General features: G+C 39.4%; 1 protein-coding gene across 1 annotated transcript; it reads left to right on the top strand.

Moving 5' to 3' along the window:
* Positions 1 to 1,317: 1,317 nt before the first annotated feature.
* npbwr2b (neuropeptides B/W receptor 2b) lies at positions 1,318 to 2,316 on the top strand. Its single transcript, XM_068000795.1, has one exon. The coding sequence runs from the start codon at positions 1,318 to 1,320 to the stop codon at positions 2,314 to 2,316; it is 999 nt and encodes a 332-aa protein (XP_067856896.1).
* Positions 2,317 to 13,936: the final 11,620 nt, after the last annotated feature.

Below are 13,936 nucleotides of genomic sequence, written 5' to 3'. Positions count from 1 at the left end.
TACTTACCATATCACCAGGTGCAAAGTAACACCGCCATTGGATGTGTTGGTGCCTTTAAACGGGCTACACAAAATTGTCCAATGTTGATAGATATAGTACTTAGGGAACACGAAAAACCTGTAATATTAAAGGGAATCGTTTCAAATATTTGAAAGAAAAACTGGACTTTGCCTGTGAGGACAAACCAAAGCGCCTTATTGATTCACTGTGGTTCTAAACTAGCGGCTGAAAGTTATTTAACACATTTTAACGCGCTATATTAGCAACGTTGTTGTACTGGGGAAGTTTGAAGAGCGGTTTCCTTTTCGTTCTCCATAAAGACCTACATAATTTGAAGCTGATGCAATGTAGGCGACGCCTTCGTTTTAAATAATACCTAAATAAATTCGTTCAATTTTTGTTTCTCTGGTCCATTAGGTTGAAAAATTGGAACTGATGGTGGATGAGTGAAATTTTGAGAATTGTTCACAAAGAGAAGTTTGAAAGAAAAATACGGGGTTCCAGATGAAATCCCAGCGGATTGGACGTCAGCATCACTAAAGACGCTGCTCCTCAAACGCATTTAGAGACGCTGATGGAAAGATCCCACATTGGCTGCGGCAGAAACAAGGGCTCCCTAGGCGGTTGTTAACATCTGTGTGCTGAACAACCACAACACCTCCAATCTGCTGCATCTTTTAAAAACAATTTACCCGACTAAGAACGAACTCGCTTACGATCCATCAGCGGCCTCCGGTGAATTGCCTTTTCGACACATTTTATGAACTGTTGAAAGTTCTCCAACTGACGATGGACATTTACCTCGGGGTGAATGTCTGCGATGCACTAAAGAATTGAATGGATGATATATATTAGGCATTCAGTATGGATGCATCAATATTAAAATAGTTGATAGACTCCTTTAAAGATATATATACTGTGTAACTTGTAACGGTGCCTTTTATGTTTGCGTAGGTTTTGCCATTTGAAGTACAACTTGAAGCCATGATCTGAAGCCCGGAAGAAAGGTATTTCTTTGCCAGTGAAATGGGACATGGTTCGTTGCCAATGGCAACTTGAAAAGATCAATTTCCCTTTCGCTCGGGGGATGTTCACGCAGAAACAAACTGGAGTTTGCGCCGAAGGCGAAGATCCTACTTAGCGTGAATAAAACGGACTGAGCCACAACAGGTAGTGTGCGTTTTATATTGCAAGCAGTTGTAACACCAATATAACGATCGTCCTTATTAAAATTGTTCTGTGATTATTATTATTATTATGCTTATATTCCAATAGTTTTAGTTTCAGGACATATGTCCCTGAGACGAATATTCACCATGGAAAACATTTCAGGACCAGGGATCCTGAATAGATCTTGCTTCGGTTCGCAGGAATTGTGTGAGTTTTACAACGGTACAGACGCCAACTTCACCATAAACGAACTGTATCCAGATTTTTACATTGTACTTCCCGTGATCTATTCGGTGATCTGCGCTGCCGGACTTACTGGCAATACAGCCGTGATCTACGTGATTTTAAAAGCTCCTAAGATGAAGACAGTGACTAATATGTTCATCTTAAATCTGGCCATTGCCGACGACCTTTTCACCCTGGTCTTGCCTATCAATATAGCGGATCACCTTCTACACTACTGGCCCTTCGGGGAGATCATGTGCAAGCTCATCCTTTCCATTGACCACTACAACATTTTCTCCAGCATTTATTTCCTGACAGTAATGAGCATAGACCGCTACCTGGTGGTCTTAGCCACCGTGCGCTCTAAAAAGTTGCCGCACCGCACTTACAGGGCTGCCAAAATCGTCAGCCTCTGCGTCTGGGTTCTAGTCACCCTCATCGTTTTGCCCTTCACAATCTTTGCCGAAGTCTACACCGACCCCATGAACAGGAAAAGCTGTGTCCTGGTGTTCCCCAAACCGGAACGCGCCTGGTTGAAAGCGAGTCGCATCTATACCCTCATCCTTGGCTTCGCAATCCCAGTCTCTACCATCTGTGTTCTCTACACTATGATGTTGTACAGACTCCGAAACATGCGTTTGAATTCGAACGCCAAAGCCCTGGACAAAGCGAAGAAAAAGGTGACATTGATGGTCTTTATTGTGCTGGCAGTGTGTCTCTTCTGCTGGACTCCCTTTCATCTCACCACCATTGTCGCTTTGACCACTGATGTCCAAGAGACGCCTCTTGTGATTGGGATCGCCTACTTTATCACAAGTTTAAGCTATGCCAATTCCTGCTTAAATCCCTTTCTGTACGCGTTTCTGGATGACAGTTTCCAGAAAAGTTTTAAGAAATTATTGGAATGTAGAACAGCGTAGACAGGGCTAGGGCTAAGTAGAAGAATTGGATATTCTGACAAAGTGTTAAGTTTTTTTTAACATAAAAAGCCGATACAGTATTAACTGTTAAAGTTCTCTGCCGCCACCTGTTGTTACAGGCGCCGATTATTCAGCTGAATCGATAGCCCAAGGAAAATCTCAATCCTTCTCAGATAACATGGTATAATCGTCTAATGCTCAATGGCACCGTTTGTGAATGATTATAACTATATGGTAAATCAAGAAGTGCGGCGTTAAAGCCTACAGATTTTACAGCTAGTTAACTTTTAAACTAGGTATCACTGCATCCTCCTTTTGCTGCACTAGAGCTAAAGCCTGTTACATGCGAGAGCGTTTCTAGAACAGATTTGATCTAGAACAGATTTGATATGCTGATTTTAAACTTCGTTATGATGAGTATCTGTGTAGGTCGACCATAAAGGGATGAGATGATGTGATCTAGTTAATATTTTCTGTAGCATGAAACCTAATGTCGGAGATTCACCGTTACATATGTAGTTATTGCAGATTTGTGCAACGAAGTGGAAGGGTGGAACTGTACATTTAAACGAGTTAATGACAATCCTTCATATTTTGGGAGATTGCACGATTGAATGCACTGAATGCTGAGGCTCACCATCACTTTTTAGATGATCGAAAAGTTGTTTCACTTTCTCTACATTGTTAATTGTAACGTGCAGTAATTTAGTCGATGTGTAAAACCTATGACTCTCTAATGCTCTGCTGTTGATATTCACATTGCCCTGACTCTCAAATTGTATCATAAATAAATGTCACTGCAAATGCGTTTTTGTTTCTTATATTTTATATTTTAAAGCACGGAAGCGTGGAGCGTTGAGCTTCAGACTGAGTGATTTTAAAAGGTTGCAAATTAGTGATGCATAAAAAAAGTTTCATGTTGAAGTGACAAATATTTTGCTCAATCTTTATTTATATTTGCACTTATTAATGTTATAATGGCAGCACCTTAAAGTCACGTCTTTAGTAGTTTGAACACCTTTCAGCTGCCAGAATACAAATCTAAAAAAAAAGTTTTACTGGAAAAATAAATTAAGTTGAAAGCACATAAAAGCAAAAAAAGGAAATCTGTGAAAAGTTACTAAACAACTGGTGTGATCTGCAAATGACAGTGCAACTGCAAACATTGTCAAATATATCATCTGTATATTCTTGTGTATTAATTGTACATAAAATACATGTATCAATAACAAGACAGAAGTGAGGCACAATATTTAACAGAAGACTAACCTGCTACCATCCATAGCTAGACAGTAATGTTACACTCATCATTCAGCTCAGTCTGGGTTGAATATTCTGATTGACCTAATGAAGTTATGATCAACTATCTAAAAACACAATTTTTAAAAAAAGGCTCTGTGAGAATGAATCTTCTACATTGCGGAAGATGGAGAGATTATTGTGTCTACCTAGAATAGTTTGGCAAGTGGTGTTGGTGCAGCTGAGCACACCAGCAGTCACAGACTGACAAAAAAGCTACAAGTGTCTGTGGGCTTCATCTTAAAATAAACAAAAACAATAAAGATTAATACACACAAACAAGAACAAAAACTAATAAAATTCCTAAAATTAACAGTTTACACACAAGTCCATTAATCCATTCAAAATATCCTGTATCTAATGACAATTGTGTTGGTTTACAGCAGAGTTACTCTTATGAATAGTCACTAGATTCACTAACAGAACATATTGGCAGCAAATGAAAGGGAAGGATGACAACAGATCACATCCTGTATTCCCAGCATTCCCAGGAGTAGTAAGACCATTTTTAGCAGGTTGACTCATACCACTTGGGCTTCACACTTTTTTTATACGTTCATGGGATGTGGGTGTCGCTGGCAAGGCCAGCATTTATTGCCCATCCCTAATTGCCCTCGAGAAGGTGGTGGTGAGCCGCCTTCTTGAGCCGCTGCAGTCCGTGTGGTGAAGGTTCTCCCACTGTGCTGTTAGGTAGGGAGTTCCAGGGTTTTGACCCAGCAATGATGAAGGAACGGCAATATATATATTTCCAAGTCAGGATGGTGTGCGACTTGGAGGGGAACGTGCAGGTGGTGGTGTTCCCATGTGCCTGCTGCCCTTGTCCTTCTAGGTGGTAGAGGTCACGGGTTTGGGAAGTGCTGTCGAAGAAGCCTTGGCGAGTTGCTGCAGTGCATCCTGTGGATGGTACACACTGCAGGCACAGTGTACTGGTGGTGAAGGGAGTGAACGTTTAGGATGCTAGATGGGGTGCCAATCAAGCGGGCTGCGTTGTCCTGGATGGTGTCGAGCTTCTTGAGTGTTGTTGGAGCTGCACTCATCCAGGCAAGTGGAAAATATTCCATCACACTCCTGACTTGTGCCTTGTAGATGGTGGAAAGGCTTTGGGGAGTCAGGAGGTGAGTCACTCACCGCAGAATACCCAGCCTCTGACCTGCTCTTGTAGCCACAGTATTTATATGGCTGGTCAATGGTGACCCCCAGGATGTTGATGGTGGGGGATTCGGCGATGGTAATGCCATTAAATGTCAAGGGGAGGTGGTTAGACTCTCTCTTGTTGGAGATGGTCATTGCCTGGCTCTTGTATGGCATGAATGTTACTTGCCACTTATCAGCCCAAGCCTGGATGTTGTCCAGGACTTGCTGCATGCGGGCATGGACAGCTTCATTATTTGAGGGGTTGCGAATGGAACTGAACACTGTGCAATCATCAACGAACATCCCCATTTCTGACCTTATGATGGAGGGAAGGTGGTTGGGCCGAGGACACTGCCCTGAGGAACTCCTGCAGCAATGTCCTGGGGCTGAGATGATTGGCTTCCAACAACCACTACCATCTTCCTTTGTGCTAAGTATGACTCCAGCCACTGGAGAGTTTTCCCCCTAATTCCCATTGACTTCAATTTTACTAGGGCTCCTTGGTGCCACACTCACTCAAATGCTGCCTTGATGTCAAGAGCAGTCACTCTCACCTCACCGCTGGAATTCAGCTCTTTTGTCCACCTTTGGACCAAGGCTGTAATGAGGTTTGGAGCCGAGTGGTCCTGGCGGAACCCAAACTGGGCATCGGTGAGCAGGTTATTGGTGAGTAAGTGCTGCTTGATAGCACTGTTGACGACACCTTCCGTCACTTTGCTGATGATTGAGAGTAGACTGATGGGGCGGTAATTGGCCGGATTGGATTTGTCCTGCCTTTTGTGGACAGGACATACCTGGGCAATTTTCCACATTGTCGGGTAGATGCCAGTGTATAATGGAGCTATACAGTGTATACCTGGTGTATAATAGGTCCAGGTTGTTGCAAAGCAACCTTTAAAAAGTACTTTTTTTTTGGTAAGCTGAGTGTCTGAACATGCACAAAAAACCATCAGCATCTTCAAAAGTCTCCTAACAAAGTTACTGAGAAATATACATGTAGAAATTTTGTTTGCTTGATACCAAGAACATGTTCTCTCCTTACAAGGATGCACCCACTATCTTAGTCCAGAGAGATGAGACATAGTTTGGCAGAACCAAGACTTAGTGATCCCCAAGATAGCAAGGTCACTGTTGGAGTTTAATCAGACAAAATCATGCAACTCACCAGTGAGTAGCCATGGGTAAACTCCACATTATCCGTTAGGCCATTGGTTTACAGGGTTATCTGGAACTGAGTGGGAAATTTCCCAGCTTCCAGTAGCAGTGACAATAAAAGTGCATAGTATTTCTTTTTATATCTGATACAGAATCTTTTTCATGCAAGATCCCACTTGTTCTCTCATAAAATTTTTAATTAGCTTCCTGGGGAGGATAGCTCTATGCATGCATGTTCTAAGCTTCTTCAAGACTGAGCTTTGCATAACTCAGATTTGCTAGTTACATATGGCTCTATACAAATATTAGTCTGAGACCACAGGTATCTGTTTTGTAACAGTATAGAAGTGCAGAATTCTGCTTTGCCTTAGCAGGGCAGTATTAATTACAGATCACAATCAAAATGATACTAGTGCCAAACTGATAGATTCTGCAGTACTTTCAAATCTAATTACTTTGATTCCATTACTGTTTGTTTCACTGTTTTTTTCCAGCATTAGACATATATCAATGACTCTGGAAACTTTTGAATATTTATGATCTGTTCCAGACAACACTAGTAGAGTGTGTTCTTATTACTAATGCCCCTGTTATGCTGACAGACCCTGATAGTATTGCCACCATTTGTGAAGCACAGCAAGCTGGGTGCACCCAGTTACTTCATATCTCATCTTTAAATGTCTTCATTGAGAAACTCATGATTATTTGGCTACAATTGAATAATGTTCTCCTGAAGCAAAGCAGGCAACCACTGAGGAAAAAGGATTACTGATCAGTTCTGGACTTTCACAAAACCATATAGAACCACTGTCAACAATTAGTTCCACATAGGACTCAAACTGAACACATCAAGAGCTGGATTTATGTGCTTGCAAAGAATTCTAGACATAATTTGATTTGGTTGGTAGCACCCTTGCCTCTGATTCAGAAGGCGATGACTTCAAAACTCCTCTATAATTGACTGGATAACTTAGGCTGCCAGTTCAGTACAACACCGAGGAAGTGCTGCTTTATAAGAGATGCTGTCTTTCAGATGAGACATCAAATTGAGCCCTTGTCTTACTGTTCCCATGGACAATGATGCTATTTGAAGAAGAGTAGGAAGTTATCCTGCTCAGCATTCCTCTCTCAATTAACATCACCAAATAAAACAAATTAAATGACCATTCATCTCAATTGTTGTTTCTGAGATCTTGCTGTGTGCATATTGTTTGATTATATAAAAACAGTGACTGCACTTCAAAAGTAAATTATTGGTTGAGAAGTGTTTTGGGGTGTCCCTAGGTTGTAATAAAACACTATATAAATGCAAGTTCTTTCTGGGATTTTCAGAATTAAACATGTTTATCATATTCCAAAATATATACAGCAGTCATTAGCTGATAAAACCATGCACTTCTTAAATCAGAAATCAACGAATATCACAATTTTAAAAGTCCTATTTTGTTCAAATTTTAAAAGAATCATGAACATTTACAACAAACTGGTTTAAATTCCTAAAGTTTTGTTTTATTGATCTTTGATTTAGCTTTTAGATCGTTTTCTATGATCATTCGCCCCAGTGATGGTCAGTGTTAAATTTTTTTCTCTAGAATGAGACAAATAGAATAATTTCTTGAGGATTTTTGACCGCAAGTGGTCATATGCTGCTTCACTATTGTAAAAGAAGACAGTATAATTGTGTTCTTGCAAAGCAATTTTTCATTCCAGATTTGAGTGTGGAAATAACCATGGGCGATATTGGCCCAGATTTTGCTTTAGCAGGGCATCTAATGGCATCTGCTGTTAGTTGGACTTGCCCTTGCAGGTTTAGGTTTTTTAATTTTTTGCCTGGCAAGTTGCTGAAAGTGCAAGCTGATAATGTTGTAACGAGGGAAACAGGGCATCTGGAAGCTGAGTGAACATGACAAGCAACTGTTTATCTCCTTAACTAATCAGATTGAAGGATTGTGAAATTAACAGCGCAAGGACTGAGAAGGAAGTGTAAATTAGAGTGGGTGAATTCAATGTTCAGGTACAGAAAGAGAAATAAAGGGAGGGAAAGAAAGATTGGATTAAGAGGGAGAGAAAAAAGACAGAAAGGAAAAGTAAAACAAAATTAAAAATTTTATGTTTGACATTTTTTAAAATCTCCAACAATGATTAATACCTGAAGGAATGAAACTCCACACTTGTAATAGATAATTTTCAGCACCAGAGAGGTTGATTGGCAGTAATTAACACTTATCACATTGTTAAAAGGGTAGTTAGACTGGAATGGCCAAGACTTAACTTTCTCTGGTGAGTTTAATTCGTATCTACAGTGCAAATACGGCAACTTCACACCATTCAATGCATTTCATTGGTGTGGCAGATAGCGAGATGCCGTTTTTGTGAAGTTTATGGTGGAGTGGTGCATCTTGGACAGTAACTTTTGGATATTCACATTTAACCATGCATCTGCCCTCGCTTGAAGTTGCTGTAACATTTGTGCATAAATAACGGTGAGCACAATGAGCCTCACCGTTATTTTGACAGCAGAATCTGGCCAATATCCTGCGAATGCTTGAATGCTTAATGCACTCATATCAAATTCCTCTCTCTACTATATTAATGCATCTAATAAAATAACAGAGAGGCATTTGATATGAATGCATTAAGCAGTCAAACATTTACCTATTTCAAGATAATTTCTAAGCTATAGTCATTAGAGTGGTAACAGAATTGATAGGTGTGCCAACTAAATAAGACCACAGGTCAGTTAGCAAGCTGCCATCGGAAAGAAGAAGTCAATGTAACATTGTCCTTCATATCCTGGTGATATACATTTATCAGGCTTCAGCTGCAATAGAATATGATTTTTAAAAGTTTCAAGCAGAATATTTAGTAAATTTTTAATGCTTAGAAATTTATAAATGCAAACTGTTGTTATGGAGGCCCTGAACAACTTATTGTGCATTCAAAACCACTAAGCATGAACAATAAACTTGGAGAGCAAATTGGACTTGAAGGCCTAAACTGACTCTGAAATGAAGCAGAGTGAGACTCTTCCCTTGACTCTCTTCTCCAAGGAGTCTCACTCTAAGTTGTTCTGGTTCCAGGTCAGTCCCTGACATCAGATTCAGTTGCATTCACATTATAACAGTAGTGTTGGTGTGAAGTGAAACTGCTTCGTACCAATGCTGCAGCTGTATTGTAATTGCACCCTTAAATTTACAACAGTTTCTTAACAATATGAAGAAAATTGCAATTCAGTAACAGGTTTATAGATCAGTGCAGAAATACACCCACAAAGGGGTAAGAGAGGCATGTTGAGCTCGAATCTTTCTTCTCAGTTCTCATTTCACATAAAAGACAATGAGTCATTTTTGTCTTTCAAAACTTTACAAATAATTTCCAGTAATGCTAGTTCTGCTAACAAACTCTCATTTATGTGGCAAAAATACAGACTGATCAGCAAATGTCATCACTTGCTTTTAAGATGGGAACTAGAGAGTGGGAGGATGAGACTTCCATTCTTATCCTTTATATTTACACCTGACTATAGCCATAGGATCATGTGTCAAAATGGAGCATTGTTAGTAGTATTTCATGCAATTGGCCTGTATGCTAATTATATTATTTTCTTATGAAACTCTGTAAAGTCATGATCTTATCTGTTTGGCTCCTAGAAAACTTTGGCAAGTTATTAAGTTTAAAATAAATTGGAAGCTATAAGAGACATCGAAGTTATTAGAGCTTTGCACATGTAGCACCTTGCTTTTAATATTCTTTTTCAATATAGCTATGGAACCTGGGCATCCCAACCAATATAAGGTGCTCCCTTTCAGTGACTCAAAGATGGTCATAAATATCTTGGGATTAGAATCACATCAGATCTGTTAGAAAGAAAATTAAGTTAAATTCAATTCTGAAACTAAAAAAGAATTGGTAGTGATTTTCAAGGATGGCAATTACTTCTACTGTCCCTGTGGAGTAAAGTGAACACTATGAAGCCATAAACTATGCTGCAACTGAATTACATCTTTCCCAGGATTTCTCCCCAAAATTAGCTTCAACCTTCATAAAAATCAAAATAATATCCATAATTATCCCTGGGGCAACTGGCAATTAAAATCATCCTAACATCTTCAGTTAGGATGGCTTTTTGGATGCAAGCTCTAAATCCTCTAAATTATTATATGGAATATCAGCTAAGGTCACTGATCACATTGATTCGCTTTAGAGTCATAGAGTCATAGAGTTATACAGCACGGATAGAGGCCCTTCGGCCCATCGTGTCCGCGCCGGCCATCAGCCCTGTCTACTCTAATCCCATATTCCAGCATTTGGTCCGTAGCCTTGTATGCTATGGCATTTCAAGTGCTCATCCAAATGCTTCTTGAATGTTGTGAGGGTTCCTGCCTCCACAACCCTTTCAGGCAGTGAGTTACAGACTCCAACCACCCTCTGGGTGAAAAAGTTCTTTCTCAAATCCCCTCTAAACCTCCCGCCTTTTACCTTGAATCTATGTCCCCTTGTTATAGAACCCTCAACGAAGGGAAAAAGCTCCTCAGTATCCATCCTATCTGTGCCCCTCATAATTTTGTACACCTCAATCATGTCCCCCCTCAGCCTCCTCTGCTCCAAGGAAAACAAACCCAATCTTCCCAGTCTCTCTTCATAGCTGAAGCGCTCCAGCCCTGGTAGCTTTAGAAATATATCTACAGTATAGATTCAGTTGTTTCTATATTAGAGACTTTACATGGAAGCCTCATAACACATTGTTTACCTTGATGTCATGAATAATAAGTCCTTTAAAATTCCAGTTACTGGAAGAAGTTGCTTTCAATTGACAGCTAGAAGGTTAGTGGTTTCATTTCATGGGTAACTATCTGAAAATAGACCTTTCACCCCCATATCAAAATGTATTTTCTCCATCTCTTTAACTTTCCTGGAACCACCCATAATTCTTGGTCTGAGAGAGCTAGGTAATTAACCTGCTCACTGGGATCTACCAATATTAGGTAAATGCCTTGGCTCAGTGGGAACACTCTCACCTTCTGAGTTAGAAGGTTGTGGGCTCAAGCCCCACTTTGGGTTCTAGGCTGACACTTCAGTGCAATATTGAAGGAGTGCTGCACTGTCACAGGTGCTGTCTTTCAGATGAATTGTTAAACCAAGGCCCTGACTGCCCTCTCAGGTGGATATAAAAGATCCTATGGCACTATTTTAAGAAGAGCAAGGGAGTTCTTCCAATGACTTGGCCAACATTTATCCCTCAACCAACATCATTAAAAAAAAACAGATTGTCTTGTCATTATTTCATTGCTGTTTATGGGACCTTGCTGTGTGAAAATTGGTTTGTCATGTTTTCCTACATTATAACAGTAATTACATTGTTGTGAAAGATGTTTTACATATATACACACAAGTTCTTTTTTTTCACTATATGCCTAGGAGTTAATGATGCCTAAATTTGGCTCAATGAATTGTCTTACATCAACCAGTTCAGATTATATGAACATTTACACTACCAACCTCCCAGCTATTGAGTGAATTAATTAACCCCTACTTGCCAATTAGCAAAGAAGAAGTCAAACAAAAAGGCATGAACTAAAAATTGTTTATTAATATGAGAATCATAATTAGCAGTACTTACACCTAAACATTGAGTGTAAAACTAATTAGTAGATTGGGTTAACTGACAAAATAAATAATAGAGGTTACAAAGGCAGTTGTGTTGTGTCACAGTAATTCAGTATTAACTGTTTACTGATTACAAAATTACATTTGAGATCGATGTTGGAGATTAATATAAACTGGTGATATTAATTTAGGATTAGACTCCTTAGATAGCTGAAAAGTTAACATTGTTAGATAGTCAGCCTATTGAATAGATTAAAGCTTGTATGCTTGTAGTTAACAACGTTTCCGGAACTTATAAGACTATGTCCTTATGAGCTGGCATGGAAGAATTTCTTGACTTGCCTTCCTCTGGTGTTAACCTTCTGAGATGTCAGAATGATGAATCTTTGTCTGTAGAGGTGCTATCCATTCCTCTGGGATCCTCTGCTCCTGGGTAAATTAACCTTCCATGCTGGTAGCTGTATCTGGACTAGCTGGCTTAAATCTCACCTTCCTTGATCTCAGAGAAACTTATACATATAAGTGATTCATTTATATCTGCCTGTACCTGGCCGATATAGCCGTACAATCTTAACTTTTGAATCCTTTTCTCTCTCTGGCGGAGATGCACTTTCTAACTTTACAGACATACCTATCTACATATGCTAAACAAAGAACTCCTGCGCCTTATACTATAAAGATTACTAAAAGAACTATTAAAGAACTAGAACTAGGTTAAAAATCAAAGACTGAGAACTGAAAATTTAATTGTCAAAAACACCATCTTATATATTCTTCATTTCCAAAGAAAGTTCCTCAATTCAATTGATCAATCTGAGTGACACATATGTTATAAGAATTCAGCCTTTCTGGTGTCAAATACCTCACACAGTCGTATTGGTACCCAAATAATCTCCAAATCAATGAAGCATCTGATAGACATGTCAGATCACTTGTTTGCTCCCTTGCTTCTTCGGTCTTTGCTAACAAAGGGTCTCACAAAGGATTTTTATGTCTCCCTTAACTGTTGTCTCTGGGCGTGTGGTCTTAATTGCTTGACTTCTATGCCTGGTAAGGGATCTTTTGTATCCATAAGCCTTCACAGTTTAATTAGCTCTAGCTCTTCCCTTTCCCAGCATTCAGACCAACCACTGACTTCATTTTGCAGATACTTTTAAGGCAATTCTTAGGGCATGGTTCCTACAAAGTGTGATGTCTGGATGTAATGCCTGGAGTGTGACAGAGTCAAAACCTTAGATAGATAAATGTATTATTGTTGTGGATATAAGCTGAAATATCAAATTCCTATTTTCATTCATGTATTGCAAAATAAAATAAATAGAACTTTCTATGTTGTTTACAAATATGAGTGCATACAATAAAATTTTTCATGCATATTGATATAATCTGTTCAAACATGACCTGTGATATATATTTAAAAGGGAAAGAGAATTGTAGTTGGACAAAGCTTGTACTGCATTGAATGGCTGTCAAGTGAATAACAGAATCTCAGTTTAACAATTAAGCTGTTGTGGACCTGGAAATGCTGAGCGCGCTTGATGCATGTTCTACCCAGTTGATGACAAACTCGAACCAGAGTTCTAAAACAGGCATTAGGACCCTGATTTGCATATTCAAGGCATCTAACTCCTCTTTTAGGCGGGCGCTCTGGACACTTGGAAGTCGTCGGCTTACAGTGCACTTCCAGGCTGAGATCGGACGCGAGAAATCACGACCTGAAATTGTTCCCCGCAACGCAAATGTCCCCTGGACAGCAGTGCAGCACAGTAGATCTTGTTCTCTGCTATGTTTAGATCTTTTTTTGCTGTTTCATTTACACCTTGCCTTATACTCCTGTTGGATACGGCAACTTTTTGCATTAGCTGAAACTCAGCTAATATGCACAGACTGAGTATTTTTGCTCGATTTTGCTTCAAATGGCTTGTTTCTTACAAAGATTGCCGTGTCTTTGTTTGCCTCAATTAGGTGTGAATTTCCTCCCATCCACTGATCTTATGCAGATCACTGTGTCTTTGTTTAGAGTGAACTGTGACTTCCCTGTACTCGATTGATTTTTCCTAGACTGATTGTCTTTGTTGTTGTTTATCATGATGTGGAGATGCCGGTGATGGACTGGGGTTGACAATTGTAAACAATTTTACAACACCAAGTTATAGTCCAACAAATTTATTTTAAATTCCACAAGCTTTCAGAGGCTTCCTCCTTCGTCAGGTGAATGGTGTGGAAACGGTACACCGTTCACCTGACGAAGGAGGAAGCCTCCGAAAGCTTGTGGAATTTAAAATAAATTTGTTGGACTATAACTTGTGGAATTTAAAATAAATTTGTTGGAATTTAAAATAAATTTGTTGGACTATAACTTGGTGTTGTAAAATTGTTTACAATTGTTGTTTATCAAGTAACAAGGTCAAAGGCCCCTAAAGTA

Source organism: Heptranchias perlo, chromosome 19, assembly GCF_035084215.1.
Source record: "Heptranchias perlo isolate sHepPer1 chromosome 19, sHepPer1.hap1, whole genome shotgun sequence".
Taxonomy (NCBI): domain Eukaryota; kingdom Metazoa; phylum Chordata; class Chondrichthyes; order Hexanchiformes; family Hexanchidae; genus Heptranchias; species Heptranchias perlo.
This window is presented reverse-complemented; position numbering and strand designations above follow the sequence as displayed.